Genomic DNA, 18,899 nt, shown 5'->3' with positions numbered 1-18,899 from the left:
CTCAGGCTGTGGTTGAACACCAACCTTGAGCTAAGCTCATTATCTGCTTGGCCTTGACCAACACCACACACAATGTGGTGAGCTGTATTGTGAAGCGTGACAGTCTATTGATCAGTGATACAAAATCCCTGATCCACTGGTTATTATTATTCACATGTTACAGTACTGTTTATTTTAAGACATGTAAACCTATTAACTTGCATTTGAAAACCAGTAAATTTGCAGAAATAAATAATAATAAAATGCCCTAAAAATGTTATAATTTTTTAAAATTTCATTTTGTTTTAGGACTGGCCCAATAATACAACATATAGATAATAAAATAAAATATGTGTTTTAAATCAAGAAACTGCATCCGCAGTCACAGAAAATTATCCTGATTATCTTTGAATTATTGTAGGGTCTTTACCTTACAATATAAAACGCATGGAGGCAACTGTTGTTGTGATTTGATGCTATATAAATAAAACTGAATTGAAAAAACTGAAAAAAAAAAAAAAAAAAACTACTAAAAGACCAACAGTTATTTGTGCTTTTCCTCACTGCGATGCCTTGACTCATCTCAGAAACTCCATAGCCTTTTTTATTTCTTGCCCTTTCACACAATGGAAGTAATTATACTTTCATTTCATCTGCCCTTTGAATCCACCCAGATCATTGGATGTTGATGAGGAGTTTAAGGGCAATTTCAAAAGTCTGTCTGAACAGCATTGTTTCTACAACATTATATGCAGCTTTGGGTCTCTGCAGTGTAAAAGTGAGAGTGGAAGAATAAGTACTTATATGAACCATCCTTCCTGTGTGAGAAGCAATAAGTTCAGAATGTCTTTTATGGCCGGTCACAAACTTTCGATTATTTACCTCAAGCTCTTAATATTCATCATCATTATCATGCGACCATGGCAATTTCAATTTCATTCTCTGCTTGTAGAAAACTCAGGCTGAAGGCAGTGAAACTTTAACTGTGCGCATAATGGATTTACAGCGTTTTTATGACTCAGAGATATAGCTTGTGTAAAAAGAAAGTAAAATGTGACCACCATTAATGCAGAAAGCAGAGAATAGATGGTGTAATTGTGAAGAGGCTGTGTTGTTATTGTTGTTGTCTTTTTGTTGATTTTTTACAACAAGTATAGGACTTCAACCTGTCTATACCATCTATTAAGGAAAAGAAGTCTATGTTTTGTCTACTGTAATATCATCTCCTTATATTTTGACGTGACACATTTTCCTTTTAAGCTGTTCTGTCATTATTAACTGTTAATAATGTTTTCATTCATAACTTTTTGCTTGTCAATTTGTGCTTTACTATTTAGACTAAATGTCCATTCATTATTATTATTATTATTATTATTGTTGTTGTTGTTATTATCCTATTATCTTCTACTACCAAGACTGGATGAATATTAATGACTTATTAACATTTTTAACAGCTTGAAAAGGTGATAATATAGTGATGATAATGTTATTAAGTGCTTATAACGCCAAAATTGTTTTTTCTAGTCCTACTGGCGTTGCATCTCATCTATATAACATCTTTAATGAAGCTGTTACTGAGAACAAAGCACATCTTGACTTTAATTCACTTCAGCTGCTCACTGAGGTCATGATGTTTGCTCCTCTGGTGGTGGTTTCCTATGTTTGATCAAGTAAAATAAAGTGAAATTCAGTGCAGCAAAGGTGGTTTAGTGCAGAACACGTATGCACTAGGTGTGGTCTTTTGCAGCTGTCTCCTGATCTCAACTGAAATGATTTCTTTTTAACCTTCTCGTCTGTCTCAATGTTCAGGTGGGATTTTTGAGACCCGAGAGAGTGAGTTAGTGAGTACGGACGAGCTGGCCTTCAAGTTTGCTGTTAACAACATAAACCGCAACAAGACCCTGATGCCCAACACCACTCTTACCTACGACATTCAGAGGATCAACCTCTTTGATGGCTTTGAGGCTTCCAGGAGAGGTAGGGAGTTTTTCTAAAACGCTGACTTTAACTAGTTTAAATGCATACATTTTCCACAAAATCCAAAAATGAAATGTAATGGTAGATTCAGTGTTTATCAAGCACATTTTCCCTAACTATTAATTCTAATAATAAATAAAAAATAATAAGTAATAATAATACATAAACCTTTGATTTGATATATTTCAGTTGCTGTTCAGTTAAATTAGTGTAAAGAATCTTTTTAATTGATCTTGAGAATCCTGGAATGATTGTGTGGGAAAAATCTTGTCACCATCCGTCACCAACAACCATGCTACGTTCAAAGTCACTTACATTTCTTTCTTTTCCATTCTGATGCTGGGTTTAAAAGTCCGCAGGCAAAACTTCATCTTGACCGTGTCTATAGGCCTAAATGTAGATAGTTATTGCATGGGATTGATTAGATAGTTGCATTACAGAGTAGCTGAACAGGTAAACCTAACAAGTGGCAGGTGAATCTATTTGGAAGTGCGTCAGACAGCACCCAGGATTAGGCTAGGCAGCATCTTAATCAGTCAGTAAAGGGGGCTGTGTAGTGTCTATTCAAAATATACCAATACTACACCATGGCAGCCGTGGATTAGGCTTGAATAAAATGTCATTGTTTAATTTTCATTTAATCTACTGTAGCTCCTGATCCCCCATACGTATTAGCATTCACTTATGTCAGAGAACCACAAGCTTCTGGTTAAGACTTTTTAACCACTTACTGGTGATCACAATGAAAATAATAGTAAGATTACTAGATTACAATTCTTTCCAGGTAGTTGTAAGACAACTTATTTTTTAAATCAAAGTCTAATCCCTTTAAATTATATAACCAGTTTAACACTTGAAAATCATCAACAGTCTTCACCTGTAATCAAGAATCGTCTGATAGCAACAATCAAATCCATCCAGCTGCTTTTCTGCTGTTCTGTTTTTTTCCACTAGTGTGTGACCAGCTCGCTCTTGGGGTGGTTGCTGTGTTTGGCCCCTCTCACAGCTCCTCAGTTAGTGCTGTTCAATCTATCTGCAATGCTCTGGAAGTCCCTCACATACAAACACGATGGAAACACCCATCGGTGGACAACAAAGACACCTTTTTCATCAACCTGTATCCGGAGTACACCGCTATTGCCAGGGCCATCCTGGATGTAGTCACGTTCTTCAAATGGAGGAAACTAACGGTGGTCTATGAGGACAGCACAGGTAGGCTCTGTTAGATGTATAATTCTAACTGCTGTTGTAGCTTCGCAAGCACTTGATTAATACATTACTTCAAGGATTAAAATGTGAAGAAGGTCAAAGAGAGCACTTTTAAGATACAGTTGGATAGTTTTGGATTATGTGAATTTGACAAAGCTATTTCACTATTTTTCAGTTTATCTATATGCAATAAATCACTATGCTCAAGGAGAAGATTAGCCAATTCTACTGAGCAAACACAGCCACAGTCATTGTGATGTTACCTGTTGCTGCACAAAGTCCCATTTTGAATTCTCAGTTTTCTCTTTTTGGACATCATCACCTAATACTTTAGAGCCATAAAAAGCCAAAAAAAAACCCCCTCAAAAACCTAACCTACACAGTTCAGTGACTCAAATTAGCAGAGACTAAGTGTGCTAAGTCATTGCAGCCACTCCCTAATACTGATATATGATATAAATACTTTATATGATTGGTGAGTTCTAAGAAAAGAAAAAAAAATGCTTTTCAAATAACTGTAGTGACCAAAACTCCTGTATGCACCTGACTATGAATATTTATAATTCTGCCATAATAGTTCCGCATTTTATGATGCGAGTCTTTGGTGACTTCCTTGCTAATGGAAACAGCTTCAAGCGTCCGTTTGAGTAACTGCAGTATTTTAGTATTTGGAGCTTGGACCATGAGTTATGTATGTGTGCATGTATTTTATGTAATTTGTTTATTTTTTTGCCCTGGACGTTTCTGCTTGACTGCACCTCAGTGATTAATCGCTCACAATATCTTATTTCCATTATGACTTTGAAAAATAACTTTTACACCACGTGACAATAACCAGAAGTACTATAAGCATTTATCATCCAGCTATAAACTATAAATATGGATTTTTTTTAAAACAAAAAAACATAGTTTCAAGTTTCAAGTTCAGTGTTTTTAATAATATTTGACTGAAGACAGCATTTTACTTTTGATTTTATTTCCTCCTGTAAGGCTGGTTGTCAACCTTAAAATGGCATGGCATTTAAAGTGAAGAACTGAGAGGGATAAGAGGTCAAAGGAGCTAGCTGGTGTTTTCTGGACCTGGCAACATATTCATATGTCATGGTCGTAATTACAAAATAAAATTCTGTCTTACAAAGTCACCTCCATCGCGTTGGCCAGTGAACCCAATCTGTGACAGGGCACCAGGGCCTCATATCAGACAGCTGCCAATGTTCCTGCCCTCTGACTTCCAACTGCAGACATCCAGACCACAACACTGATAGCCTCCACATCCTGCGGTTTCCCATAAACAGCCACTGCCCACAACACAGAGAATATGAAATCCTGTTGCTAAAATGTCATAGCTTATAGATTTTACAAAGATTTATTCTTCCTGAAATGTCACATAAACACACACCTGCCCATTTACACTCTATTGTGCATGTACACGTTCAGGCTAAAGGAAAGCAAGGCGTGCTTGCAGCTTATGTAACAGAACAACGATCAGTCTGGGGAGAAGCTGAAATGATGTAGTGTATGTTATGTGTCTGACCACAAGAAGGAAGTAAAAATTAGAATTAATGAGGGGGAAAGTATCATTTACTGTTAACTTTTTAAAGGTCTGATGCGGATGCAAGAATTGATCAAAGCTCCAGCAAAGTTCAACTTGAAGATCAAGATCCGCCAGCTGACGCCGGGTAACCAGGATGCCCGACCGCTGCTTAAGGAGCTGAAGAAAGACAAAGAGTTTTTTATTATTTTTGATTGCTCCTATCGCATGGCTGCTGAGCTCCTTAAGCAGGTCTGTGCAGTACTTTATCTAAGATTCATTTCAGTAGTTTTTTGTTTTTTACATCACATTTATTTATCTTTTGGGGGACAGGGGAGGGGACGGTGCTCCATGCACTGATTCCTACATACAGAGAACTGAGATCGTCTTGCATATTTAATAACAACCCATTTCTGTTGTCCTAGTACTTGCTGGGTTTCTCACACTACATTTGTATTATTTGCTTGTGTTGTTTCTGTATCCATTGTCTATTATTAAGTAATAATCAATTTGTTTTTTTTTTTTTATCCAGATAGGTTTTGGTGTCAATCTTACAGAAACAGAAACTTAGAAAAGCCTAAACTTTTATTGTCTTTTTATTCAGCTTCAGGGGATTCAGCTATTTAATTCATACCTAAAGAATGATACATTTGATGAACACTCTTTAAAAAAAAATGCATGATATATTTGACGTACTGTGCAAGAGAAAAATGACCTGCCAAATTACTTTGTTATCAAACTTCTACATTAGCTGTAGCACTGGAGAAATCGTGATATTTAAAAAAAAAAAATTGTTTGGCATTTTGCGTTTTCTTACTTTATTTTTCCTTTGATGTTGCAGCTTTCATCCATGGGAATGATGACAGAGTACTACCATTTTTTCTTTACAACCTTGGTGAGTTAGAAAAATGCACAGCTAAAGTTTTATTATAGTTTTTTAAGGCGATAGTAGGCAAATAAGTAAAATAAAGCTCTGCATCATTTTTCCTTTAACTGGCTTTTTAAATTTATTGGTTACACCTTGAACCAGTCCTTACATTTGTACATAAAAGGACATCCTTCTCGCTATCTTGCACCTTACCTTCATCTCGCGTCTCTTGCAGGATTTATTTGCCTTGGATCTAGAGCCATACCGCTATAGCGGGGTCAACATGACTGGTTTCAGACTGCTGAACATTGATGACCCTTGGGTAGCATCTACAATGGACAGGTGGGCCATGGAAAGACTTCAGGGTCCCAAACAAGAAAGTGGTCTGATGGATGGAGTCATGACCGTAAGCCCTGTTGCTGTTATTTTACATGACAAACACCTGCACCTGCAAAAAGCCACATCTGTTCTATAAGCTGCATTATATAGTTGCAAACCAAAAAGCATGAGCCAACATTTAATGCTTTTTTAAGCTTAATAAGAATTTAAATGCTGATATTCTCAGTAATATTAATTTCATCGTTATAGCCAAACTTTATATGTTTTGCACATTTTCCCAGAGGAACTTTTAGAGTTTTTATAGCATTTTTATCTGCAAAACCTGCTCTCTTGGTTTCATAATTTAGCTGTTTACAACTGACGTTTAAGTGCAATTTTATTACACAAAAAAGCAACTTCCTCTCACTGCATCCTCTACAGACAGACGCAGCTTTGATGTATGATGCCGTGTACATGGTTGCTGTCGCGTCCCAGCGGGCCACTCAGATGACCGTCAGCTCCCTGCAGTGTCACCGCCACAAGCCTTGGCGCTTTGGTCCACGCTTCATGAACCTTTTTAAAGAGGTCAGTGTTAGATAAGTTATTGGGAACTTAAAAAAACATGCAAGATCAGCAGCATGGCTTAAAGAGCTTCAGTTGCCTTTAGCCTGACCACGATGCATTTTTGATGCATGTTTGTAACAGATGCCTCAGATGCAAACATAAAAATTTACCAAAACTGGGTGTCAGATCATTTCTTCTGATATAATATTTTATAGGTCCCTTCTGACAGTCCACGCTTTGCCTCTGAAAGCTCGCAACGTGAAAATACACGGTATTTATGTACTTATAAGTTTAAAGCGTGTGGCTCAGCCCGACAGTCAGACTTGATGCCTACAGACAGAAATGAGGCCTTTGATGCACGAGTGTTTTGATCTCTTAAGTCTTAAATCCAGCAGAGGACCGCTGCCTGCCACGGAGAAGGAACATTATCATTCAGTCGCCTCACTCATATTTTCCTCTTCATGCCCCCATCTTCCTTCTCTCACGCTTTTTCTTTATCTTTTCTTTTTTTTTTCCAGCGTCTTAGTGGCTCTCCTCTTCAGTTTTTCATTTTGTTTTCCACTGCTCATTTTTTGAAGCATCTGTCCTCATGTGCTATTCATCACTTGATAATAGCCTTTTTGGGAAAAAAAAAACATAGTGATATGTCTCTCACTACACTCAATTAAAAAGCACTGCTGACAAAAGAGCACAGAATATGAGGACGCAGCTTTTATTTCAGTGACAGAAATTAAATCCTGGGCACTTTAACCCAAATGTTATCACTCTCCTCTGGCTATTGTGTGTGTTTCTGTGGATCAAATGAGCCTATTTCTATTTGACATGTCTGAACACTTTTTTTCTTAGTCAGCTTTAATCAGGAAACACAGAACAGAGAACAGCATTGCACACTTTAAATGTTGTAGACATGTCCGTTTCTACAGTTGTGTGTTTTTTGTTGAATTCTTTTGAATGATGCTAGCAAATTACACTTCTGGCATGCATCAAAAGATTGTATTCAGTTTTTCTCATTATAAATAAACTTGCTTTAACTTAGTTTAGTTTGTATTTTTCATATGCAGTTAGAGAAAAGGTTTGGGTAGATCAGAGAAAAATGCACATTTTGTGGATTTTGGCCCCAAACAGACATGAAAAAAAGAGGGTTTTTTTGTTAAATGTGCATGAAATCTGCAGACAGATCAGAAACTGAAATAGTCAGGGGATGACTGATGTCACAGAATGTCACAAAATGATATGTAAGCTGGGGTGGTTTTGCAGACAAATGCTTTGGGCAGAGTTAAAATTGAGCTCTTTGGCCACAATCAACAAAAGTAGGTTTGTGGAGAAGAAAATACAAAGGGGAGAAGAATTTGTCAGAAGGATAAAAAAAATATTATGCTTTGGGGTTGTGTGGCAGCCTGAGGCACAGGAAACAGTGCAGAGATAGAGGGAAGAAGGGATTCTACTAAATATGAGTAAATTCTAGATGCAAATGTGTAGTTGGTGAAGAAAGTGAAATGAAAACGAGGCTGTCTGACAGGACAATGATCTAACGCAGACCTCAGACTCCACCATCAACTACTGCTAGAAACACAAGCTGAAGCTTTTGGAGCAGTTCTTACAGTCCCATGATTGAACAAATCTGTGGGTAGATCATAAACCTGTTGTTTCTAATAGACAGCCCTAAAAATATCTCGGCACTTGAAGTGATCTGCAAGACAGACTCGCAGACAGTTCCTAAAAAGGCGACACATTACGCGGTTGCATATGGTGCAATTATTTTTAATGTTTGTGAAATAAAAAGGAACAGTCCATTAACATTTCAAGGTGTATTTTTTGATGTGCTTTAGCTGTAGGGTTTATATTTGTTCTCTTCTCTAATAAAAAAGAGGTGCCAGATGTACCTCCATCGCAGTCTGTCAATAATCAGGACAAACAAGAAAAGAATGAAGTATATTCAGAAATAAGTAAAAGATTTTTGTTTTTATTTGATTAAGCGAGAAAAAAATGTATGCATATAATTGCTTTTGCTATTTTAAACAAAAGCTTTCATGCGTATTGAGACTATACAACCTGTAGATCTTCCGGTATTCACTTGCTGTGATCCAGTGAGGCTTCAAGCTTCCTCTCTTCTTGCATGGACCTCCTTCACTTCTCCACCCAGCAGCCTGTTCTAGAGTCCGACCTCTAAAGGTCTGGATAGACGAGGAGCTCAGATGGTCTTCCAATTCTCCGTAAATCTCTCTCTCTCTGCCTCTCCCCTTTTTGTAGGCACAGTGGGATGGACTGACAGGGCACATTGTTCTTAATAAGACAGATGGCCTGAGGAGAGACTTTGATTTGGACATCATCAGCCTCAAAGAGGACGGCATTGCCAGGGTGAGGACAGAGGCCTGGAACAGCCAATTACACCGCTCTCATGCTGCTTTCGCACTGGCTGATTCGTTCCATTAGGGCATGTGTTTGTGTATATGAGAGACAGAGTGAGAGCGAGAGCTGATTAGTCATTTAGTTTTCTGTACTTACATCCTTTTAAAACACACTTACTAGTTGTTTTAGATTGTCCAGTCATGAATATTAATAATGCTGCACTAACTGATTATTAATTTCCACGCTGTCTGTGCTTCACGTTGCTCTCATCACAATTCCTAAAGGGTGTTGTGGAGGGCGGAAGTCGCCTCACGAAAAGGTGGATCGAGGTTTGTGCCAGTGCCTTGTTTGGTGGAAGCCTTTGTTGTTTGCCCCCTCTTCTTGTTTGCCCTACTCTCACTCTATATGCCGTGCACCTTGCTGCTCCCTGCCTTGTCAACTTTGTCTCTCTTCACTGATTTTGTGTGCAGCAATGCCATGTGTTTGACATTTCAGTTTTTCCCCTGTTTGGGTACAGGCATTGCTCTGACACTTGTCAAAACTTTCAGGAAAAAAAGTACAGAATTACTTTGTTTAAATGGATACAGCTGTACCTCCATTAGGATTTGAAAGTAAGTCCTGCAATTTCACATTCTTTAATGGCAGGAAAGACGTAAGCAAATATATAAAAATAGCTCTCTGTCAGCTACTAAGCTATAATTTGCTTCGCTATTAGATTGCCTTCATACGTACTTTAATGGAAATCATGCAGGTTAGACTCAGTGAGGGCCACGTGTTTTTAGAAAATGAAATATTTACTGAAATTTTTCTTCTGAACACCACTAAAGAGGATTCTAAATTACATATTCAAAGTGCAAACTTTAAGCTTTAATTCAAGAGGTTTAACAAAAACATTGAATTAAAACAATATTTATACATAGTCCCTTCATTTTAGAAAGCATAAATGTAATTGAACAAACCAACATTACTGTAAATATAAAAGTTGTTTCTAACATCTGGATGAAAATCAATCAATAATTGCCTGAAATCTAGAATTCAATTCAGCTTTATTTATATAGGCCCAATTCACTACAACGGCTGCTTCAAGGAGCTTTATATTGTAAAGACCCTACAATATTTAAAAGAAAGAAACACCAATAATTATATCACCGCCTATGAGCAAGCACTTGGCAGTAGCGGGAAGCTATTTTTCTCTTCCCATCATTCTGGTATGAATACATCTTTGTTTGATTTGTCCAAATAATTTGTTTCACAACTGTGCAGGCCCCTTTAGATGTTTTCTTGCAAAGCCTAATCTGGTCGTCTTGCTCTTGAGTGTCATAGATGGTTTGCACCTTTTTGTAAAGCCTGTGTATGTAATGTTATACCTACCTCCTTTAGGGTGATTTTTGACTTGGTTTGATGTTGTGAAGGGATTTTTCTTAATCAAGGAAAGAATTATGCTATGATCCACTTTAGTAGTCTTCGGTGGTCTTTCAGGGCTTTTGGTGTAGCTTGTCAGTGCCTTCTTTTTAAGAATATACCATGTTGTTAATTTGACCACTCTTCAAGTTTTTGCTATGTTTGCAATGGTTTTTCAGCCAAATGATGGACTCCTTCCCTTCACTTGCATTAACATATCTTTGGACCTTATATTGACCAGTTACCAAATACAAGTGAAGCACTTTGAATCAACTCCAGATTTTTAACTTGTCATGGAACAATGAGGGAACAGACCTCACCTGGTCATGAGACTGGGTTATCATTTGTCCAATTAGGTTTCAGTTTCTGAACATGGGACACAATGTATAAAAATGGCTGTAATTCCTAAACAGCTAATGTAATACTTTGGTTAAACCTCTTGAATTGAAGCTAAAAGTCTGCACTCCACTGTTGTGGTCTACAGAGGCAAAAACACAAAAATGTGCCATTGTCCAAATACCTTTAGATTTATTTGTACCAAAGATAATCTGGTAAGCATAAACAACACCTCATCTCAAGTTTAAAAACTTTAAATCTATAAAAGGAGTAGATTTACTTTGCTGGCCTTTGATTGGCACAAAAAGCAGTGAACGAGTTATAACACCTTCCGGTGCACTGATTATACACCAAATCAACTTCATAACTCCATCCAGATCCCTTTCTAGTTTAAATTAAGTTCAATTTTAACAGCAATTATGCAAAAGCAATGCTTTGATGATTGAAAGAGCAAATGTTCGATTCATTCATAGCTTCTGCGTCTGTCTCAGTTGTCAGACAGGTATGTAGGCAGGCAGGAACTGCCAATATGCAAAAGCTCTGATTTATTTGTAATTTTAATTCCATTCAATACCTCCAGTCCTCAAAAGCCTCACCTCAGAGGAAATGCCACTATATAGTAAGCACATCACATAAATTGCCTGGCTTTATGGTCATAAAAAATGAATTATCAGTCCGTTGCAGTTGTGTTAGTTCTTGGGCACTGCAGTGTTAAATACACTCTGAAGAGGATGATGAGACAAAACAAAGTGAAAGTCTCTTGAGAAAAAAAAAGTATTTTCTTTTAAAGTTGTTGACTTCCCTGAAAATATATATTTTTTTCTCCTCAGCTTTCTTGGCCTGGCTTACTAAGTCTGTGGTAACGGTTTTCCACTCTGATTTGGTTCTGGATGAGGATGAGCGTTAGGATTCACAGATAACATTTTCCTCACAGCATATATGAGCGAATTCATGTCAGTTTTTATAGCACACTTAGTTGTTGGGAGCTCCTCTGGTGTACACGATAAAATTGCAAGGCTATACACAGAAAATCCATGACTCGGGGGTTTTAAAGATGCTGGCTGCATGTGGTACGGATGTCCTAGGCTATATTTTAGGATTAATTTCATTGACTTGGCTCGATTGCTCTTTTACCTAAACTTCAAACTGTGCAATCACACTGTTTATACTCGACAGAGGAGAAGCAGCCCTCTACAACAGCATGTAACACAAGCTAAATGATGCAAGACCAAACAATTTTAGACCAAAATACTCTCCACATCTTCAATATTCTCACTCTGACAAATTATCTTTGAGATTGAGGACAATGCAATTAATTCAATCCATCCCCACTCACAGTGTTCCTCATCTGCAGTGTCCACAGATAAGACAGATTTATGGACTCCTTCGCAGAGTGGTCCCTTGCAAAAGTAACTCGGTGGAGATATGGAGTGCTTTTAGCGAGGTTATAAGTGAACACATTTTCCATCAGTCGGACTTGGTTAACAGAATAAGACAGAGTGTAATGAAGAGTGAAAAGCATTTCATCTTTTGGAATAGGTAATCCCACCCAGCCATTTTCAGAAAAATAAATTGTAAAAATAAGACTGTACCTTCTGCAGAGCTCAGTTTAATAAGAGGTACTGATGCGTTCACTTCTCTTCATCCTCTTAGGCAGTGAATGAATGGAGGGGGCATTGTTTCTGAATAAAAATACTAAAAGGCACTGTTTTGTTCACAGAATGACTTGCCAGAGGAGAAAAGCTTATCTGGCACTTGCTTTAGTTTCTATTAACAATAAGGCCTAATAATTTAATGTTCTTAGCTTCATTCCAGACCTGTCATGACCTTTGTTAAAGCAAAGGGATTTGAAAGGTAAAAAAAAAAAATCCAGCTGCCAGACATCTGTTCTAATCTGATAACTGTCTGGATTATGCTGCCTGGTCTGATGATTAAGACAATCTCATTCCCAGTCACCATGTTGTCCTCTCTTCCTCCCAACCCTCTCTGCCCTTCTTCTTCTCTTGACTGTTGGTGTAATTTCCCTTTCTCCACTACTTATTTAAGTTTACTAACTGACATTTTTTTAATTAATGTTTGATTATGATATTTTTTTTTGTAGTTATTAGAAAAAATGGTCAGAAATGTAATAAATCCAAATTAATGCAAAAATAATTTCCCAAAGCCCAGCGTAATATCCTTAGATGTTTCATGTAATGCTTTTCATCATTTAATTTCATGATCACATAAACAAAAAAGACAAAAAAAATCCCAACAATTCTTATTGTTGGGATTTTTTTTTGTTTTTGTTTTTTTATCTGAGATGAAGCTGTGTGTTCATAATTGTTAATTTTAATTAAAAATGACTTTTTCTGTCACACTGCTAGTCAACTAATTGTTTCAGCTCATTGCTAAAATGACAACATGGAGAAAAATTAATTGTTTAGCAGTTACTGGATGGTATTGTTGTAACACGTTTGCACTGTGTTTCTACTATTCAGTATTGTATATTTATATATTTAAACTGGGCTTCCCTTTTGCTGTCAGCAGCAGTTATTTCAGGTTAAAGTAAAGGAAGTATTTCAGTAACATATTCAGTACTGTGCAAAGGTCTTGAGCCATCCCACATTCCTTTATGTTCTTTGTATTGAAACATGTTCAAACATATGTGGAAATAAAACAGGACCAGAGTTTTTATAGTTCTCCCAAACTTAAAAATCAATTCTTGATACGACCACCTTTATTCTTCAACACGCAGCCTGAACTCTCTTAGGAAAGCGCTTTTGTAATTTCTTGAAGTAGTCTTAAGGAATAGTTCTCCAGGCTCCTTTATGGATATTCAGAGTTCCTTGGATGTTGGCTGCACTTTATTCTGTTCTCTGTCAACATGATCCCACACTGCTTTAATAATGTTGAGGTCTGGGCTCTGGGGAGGCCAATCCATGACTGATAGTGCTCTATTGTGTGTTTTTTAGCCAGTTTGGCTTTTACTGCATGGCTTCATCTTTCAGCATGAATCATTGTCATGCTGGAAAATGAACAGTAGATGGATCAAATGGGGGCCCAGATGGATCTCTCAGGTCCTGTGTCAAGTCTTAGCTGGATTTCTTTTCCTATTATTTAAGGGAAGAAATAATGCTCATCTTCTGCATAAAGCTACTAGGTCTGCCACATCTTCTTTTGTCTTCTCCCTTTTCATCTGATAACTTTTTGAGAATCAAGTTGTTGGAAAAATACTATTTTATATCTTTCAAACTGTGTTATCTTTAGCATTTTTGTAGCTAAACATAAGAAATGGGAACGAATGGTATGTTTTTGCAAAATGCTGATGGCGCCTAAAGATAGAATTTAAAATTGTTTCTTTGCTCATATGTATGCTGTGTGTATACACAACACTGGTTCATCCCTTGAGTTAGGTGTCTTTTTTAATGCTTGAATGATTTACAGGTCAGTGTTAAGTGGATAAAACAACAACAAAAATAATTTATCTAAAAACAGTCCGGTACAAGGACTGCACTGAAAATGAGTGAAAAAGCCGCCAATGTCCAAATAAACTTTAAAAGACCCTCAGAAAGCCAGGAGAACTATTACTCAAGACCACCTTTTATAAAAAAAACTGCACAAAAGTCTGGCTTCTAGGATGCAAAATACAAAGAAATGAGGGGTGGCTCAAGACTTTCGCACATCGCTGGATGCTACTCAAATACGAGTGCTAACTGATCCAATAATTGTCATAATGAGGTTGTTGTACTCAAAATCTGTTTGGTCCAAACTGCTCCTTCAGTTTCATATTTGCTGTATATAAAATTACATTTTTTAGCACTTTGCCCAAAATCATCAGAGCAAAGCTCAGCAATAGAATAGTGAATGAAGCAGAAAGTTGAAAAGGAGGCAGGAGTGTCAGGTCTTTTAACCTTTATACTTCTTTTTCATTTTTCTGTTCGGCGAATCAGAAAATATGATTAATATGCGGTGTGTCAGAGCAAGTTCTACTTTCCCATTAAGATTTGGAGATTAAATCAACTTCATTATTCTTTATTTTTCTGAAATAAACGGAGTAATCAGTCAGCCTATTTTCCTACACAGGTGATCGCTAATCATAAAAACGCAGCGTTGTTTAAAGCTTAAACAGAAGTAAAGGTCTATACGCTGCAATTTTGTCAGTCTTACACAGTGACTCCAGAAGGTGTCAAATGTAACATCCTGTGTTTGATCAAAGGAGCAAATGTGGTTCAATAATTCTGAGGCCCTGTTTGCCTTTGCAGATTGCTGTGTGGAACTCGTACAGGGGGATGAACCTGACGGAGGAGTCCAGGCGAGACAAGAATAACAATGTGACAGACTCTCTGGCTAACAGGACTCTCATTGTCACCACAATACTGGTGAGTAGGAAGGTTAAACAGAGGACAGCACAGAAAGAAGAAGGGAAGCACATATGAGATTTGGTTAATGTAGATAGGGGGACAATAGATGGGAATGCAATGAAAAAGGAGAAGGATACAAAGAAAGAAAGTGGTGTTTAGGAGATATGGCTGCACAGTTTTTGTCTAGTTTTGTCAGCACAGAGTGAAGCCGATTCTTTATTAATCCCATCCATGAAATATTTGCACGTGCTCATGCAAATGGTTTTCAAACTAGTTCATTTAAGATACTAAGCATCAAAAAGGGTCAGAATATACCATAAAAAGATAAATACATTGTTTTGTTTTACACAGGAAAATCCTTACGTGATGTTGAGAAAGTCAGACAAGGAGCTGGTTGGGAATGATCGCTACGAAGGCTACTGTCTGGACCTTTTGAAGGAGCTCTCAAACATCTTGGGTTTTACGTATGAAGTCAGACTGGTAGCTGATGGGAAATATGGAGCCCAGAATGATAAAGGAGAGTGGAACGGGATGGTCCGGGAGCTGATCGACCATGTGAGTTACTAGATAACATGTAAACCCCTCAAATTAAATTGGCAAATAAAGTAGAGTAACGTTTTCCATGGCTGAATTCACAGATTTCATTCAAGCCTGTTTGCAGGCCTTGTTTAAAGACCAGTACAAGCTTCTTTCTTTGATAAAAATCAATGCTCCCTCTGGCTATATTAACAAGGCTTCTAACAAAAAAAGCTATCTGACCAGAGTTATGAGCTATAAATGAATATTACATTGCTTTCTAACAGTTTTCTCAAGTAAAGAAAATCTTTTAATGAGGTGTATTCATCATGTGAATACTGATGCACCGATGAGAGCCCTTGAACAGTGCTCACGTTACCTGCAGTGGGTTACTTTTGTTTGGTTTTTTTAGGTTGCAGACCTTGCCGTGGCTCCCTTAACCATCACCTATGTCAGAGAGAAAGTTATCGACTTCTCCAAGCCCTTCATGACCTTAGGCATCAGTATCTTGTACCGGAAACCTAACGGCACCAATCCAGGCGTGTTCTCATTTCTTAATCCCCTGTCTCCGGACATCTGGATGTACGTGCTGCTGGCCTGCACAGGGGTCAGCTGCGTCCTCTTTGTGATTGCCAGGTGAGAGGATCCACTGATGCTTGAGGGGACGAGCTGAGGTGTGATGAACTGTCCAAAGCCCCAGCTCAGCTTTGCCACACTCTTCTTTTGTTACTAAGGAATGCCACCACAGAGCTTTTTAGAACAATAAAAAGTGGGCGAGCCTGACAAGAATCACAAATCAGCTGTGATGTTTTGGCTCGGCTATATTTTAGCAAATTTCCGCTACTCAGAAATAACGGAAAGTGTGCTTTTAGCCATCAGCTGCCAGAGTGGATTTGATTGTGGCTGTTAAGTAGCTGGGAGTAATTGCAAACTCTCCACCTTTTTCTACGGTAGTACAAAAAGGAAATCTGCCAGCTGGTTGCACCTTGCAACCTGTAAGTGAAAATGAAAATGTGAGACTCAAAATGCATGTTTTGCATTCTGTGAAAGTGCGGATTGCACCAAAGCACTAATGGAAGCCTGTTTAATGTGAACTGCATGACTGAATTATGATTACCTGCAGCACACTGGTTCCATACTTCTTTTAATCTCGCTTCCTTTCTGTCATTGTCTTGCAGGTTTACTCCTTACGAGTGGTACAACCCACACCCGTGCAACCCGTCCTCGACTCTAATTCAGAACAATTTCACTTTACTCAACAGTTTCTGGTTTGGAGTTGGAGCGCTCATGCGGCAAAGTAAACTGTTATTTTTATATAGTCGGTTGATGAAAGTACTTGTATGTTGACTGTCAAATTAACAAAATGCTTTGGTATGTACTGAGTCTTTGACAATCATGAAGAACATGTTTCTGTTCAGACACCTGGCAAAACGTGCATTTACCAACATGTGTGTGCTTTAAAATTTTTATACTATTAGTGTGACCCTGCATTCAGAACAAATCGGAGGCCACGTGGATATCAGTACTATTATTAATTTGGGACTCACTTTGGAAACAACCTTCACTGCAGTTTTTGGTAGTTCTTCAGTGGCTTTGTTTTTCCCCAAAAAATAATAACCTAAAAATATTTGTGCATTCTTACAAATTTTGTCAGTTCATTGTTTTGGTTTTTCAAAAAACAACTTTCTTGTATTTTTGGTGCTTTTTTAAAATATGGTTTTGAGCTCAGACAGATTTGAGCTCACTCTTTGTACACTGTGTACTCAGCAGCACACAGCAGACAGACAGTTAGCACAAAGCTGGTGAACATAACAAGAAACAACTATTTCCCTCTGGTTTGCAGAGACCACATCAGTTAAATGTTTGATTTAAATTTATCAGGTTAGGACACACACACAAACCAAAAATGCTATTGTTTAAAAAGTTCAAACTTTCCTAATAGCAGCAGAAAGAACTGGGGTCTTACTGCAGAGCTACAGTAAATGAACATCCTGCACAGCAGCGCTGCTGTGAGCTGTTTAATGCCAAACATCAATATTTTTCCTATTTTCTTTGAATGCCCTTTCCATGTATCCTGGCTCCAGTTCACATGAAATGCATCCAAACCCTATTATAAGAATGATGTTGCACATCATAGAGACTTTATCTCTCTAAAGGCAGGAGATTTGGGCAGGCAAATCCTGACGTGCCTGATTGAGTGGTCAGCAAACCCACTGACAATATCAGCCGAGTGCAAGCCAAGTGTAACTATCAGTAAGCTATGTGTGTAATTTGTTAGCTCTTTAGAAAGGCAGAAAATGAAGAAATGAGCAAGTGTGGCTCATTTTGGATTCGTGCAAATTTCAATGTTGGTTTATTTTCTTATCTGTAAATCAGATTGCTGATAAACCTTTAATTTCATGTCTCCTGCTGCACTGATTCCCTTTCAGCATTTATCAAAAAACAAGCTCAGGCAGGTTTTATACTCTCCGCACTGTAAGCTGCATATGCACTGTATTCTGCATATGAGCTTTTTGATGCTGTGGGTTCTTCTCTAGAAGCACATTTAGGGATTCTTTTCACTCAGAGTGAATAAAAAAAAACTAGCACAGATGAATCCAAACCTCAAACCCTAAAAGTGGCAAATGTATTCTCCAGTTATCTGAATATTTTTTTCCCCAATTTCCTTCAAATAAAAAGATAAAGCACTTTGGTTATTTTGCAGGTTAAGTGTTGCACTTCATTACTTTTTACATGTGCTGCTACATTTTCTTTACCTTCAGCTTCAGATCTTCTAAAGTGTACCGTTGTATTTACAGTGAATCTCACAATTAGGATTAAGAAAAAATAGGGCAATTAAGAACAATGTAAATTGGTTTCTCCCATCTTTTATACATGCAAACAACACCTATTATTATTATTCTAGTTTCACTATTCTGGTATTAACAAATAGATTCCTGCATTATCAACATGTTTCTCACTCTCCCTTTCTTAAACCTTTACCACATGTGCTTGTTCTTAACCCTTTTTTCTCTTTTCCGTCCTTCCAGGCTCAGAGTTGATGCCTAAAGCTCTATCCACACGTATAGTTGGTGGCATCTGGTGGTTTTTTACCTTAATCATCATCTCATCCTATACGGCCAACTTGGCAGCCTTCCTCACAGTGGAACGAATGGACGCACCCATCGACTCAGCAGATGACCTGGCGAAGCAGACCAGGATTGAATATGGGGCAGTTAGGGATGGATCCACTATGACTTTTTTCAAGGTAAACCTGCTGTAGTGTCTAGTATGAGGCTTTTAGAAATATGTGACGCAATACGTATTACATTATATAATCTGTCTTTCAAGTGTTTTTCTCTCTCTTTATGTTTGTATTAAGCTGTTGGTCCTGTGAAAGTACTATATGTTTTCTACGGTGACAAACTGAATATGTGGTAATGCTGCTGCAGAGGAAAGTGATTTTTCACACTGAATGCAAAGCATACATATTTGATTTTTGTATTCTTTAAGAAAATGTTTTGTTATC

The 18,899-nt window shown here is 37.7% G+C and overlaps 1 protein-coding gene across 1 annotated transcript in view; it reads left to right on the top strand.

Annotated features, from left to right (window-relative positions):
• The window catches only part of grik1a (glutamate receptor, ionotropic, kainate 1a), a 33,451-nt gene that overhangs the window by 7,394 nt on the left and 7,158 nt on the right, over positions 1-18,899 (top strand). Inside the window, exons 2-13 of the mRNA XM_039618590.1 lie at positions 1,789-1,956; positions 2,911-3,168; positions 4,767-4,948; positions 5,538-5,591; positions 5,800-5,970; positions 6,324-6,467; positions 8,697-8,804; positions 14,777-14,893; positions 15,227-15,430; positions 15,804-16,027; positions 16,570-16,688; positions 18,421-18,638. Coding sequence (XP_039474524.1) covers positions 1,789-1,956; positions 2,911-3,168; positions 4,767-4,948; positions 5,538-5,591; positions 5,800-5,970; positions 6,324-6,467; positions 8,697-8,804; positions 14,777-14,893; positions 15,227-15,430; positions 15,804-16,027; positions 16,570-16,688; positions 18,421-18,638 — 1,967 coding nt within the window. The remainder of the gene's footprint in view (positions 1-1,788; positions 1,957-2,910; positions 3,169-4,766; positions 4,949-5,537; positions 5,592-5,799; positions 5,971-6,323; positions 6,468-8,696; positions 8,805-14,776; positions 14,894-15,226; positions 15,431-15,803; positions 16,028-16,569; positions 16,689-18,420; positions 18,639-18,899) is intronic.

The sequence above is a fragment of the Oreochromis aureus genome, linkage group 10, assembly GCF_013358895.1.
Source record: "Oreochromis aureus strain Israel breed Guangdong linkage group 10, ZZ_aureus, whole genome shotgun sequence".
Classification (NCBI taxonomy): domain Eukaryota; kingdom Metazoa; phylum Chordata; class Actinopteri; order Cichliformes; family Cichlidae; genus Oreochromis; species Oreochromis aureus.
The sequence above is the reverse complement of the archived record's forward strand: the minus strand, read 5'-3'. Positions and strand labels throughout refer to the sequence as shown.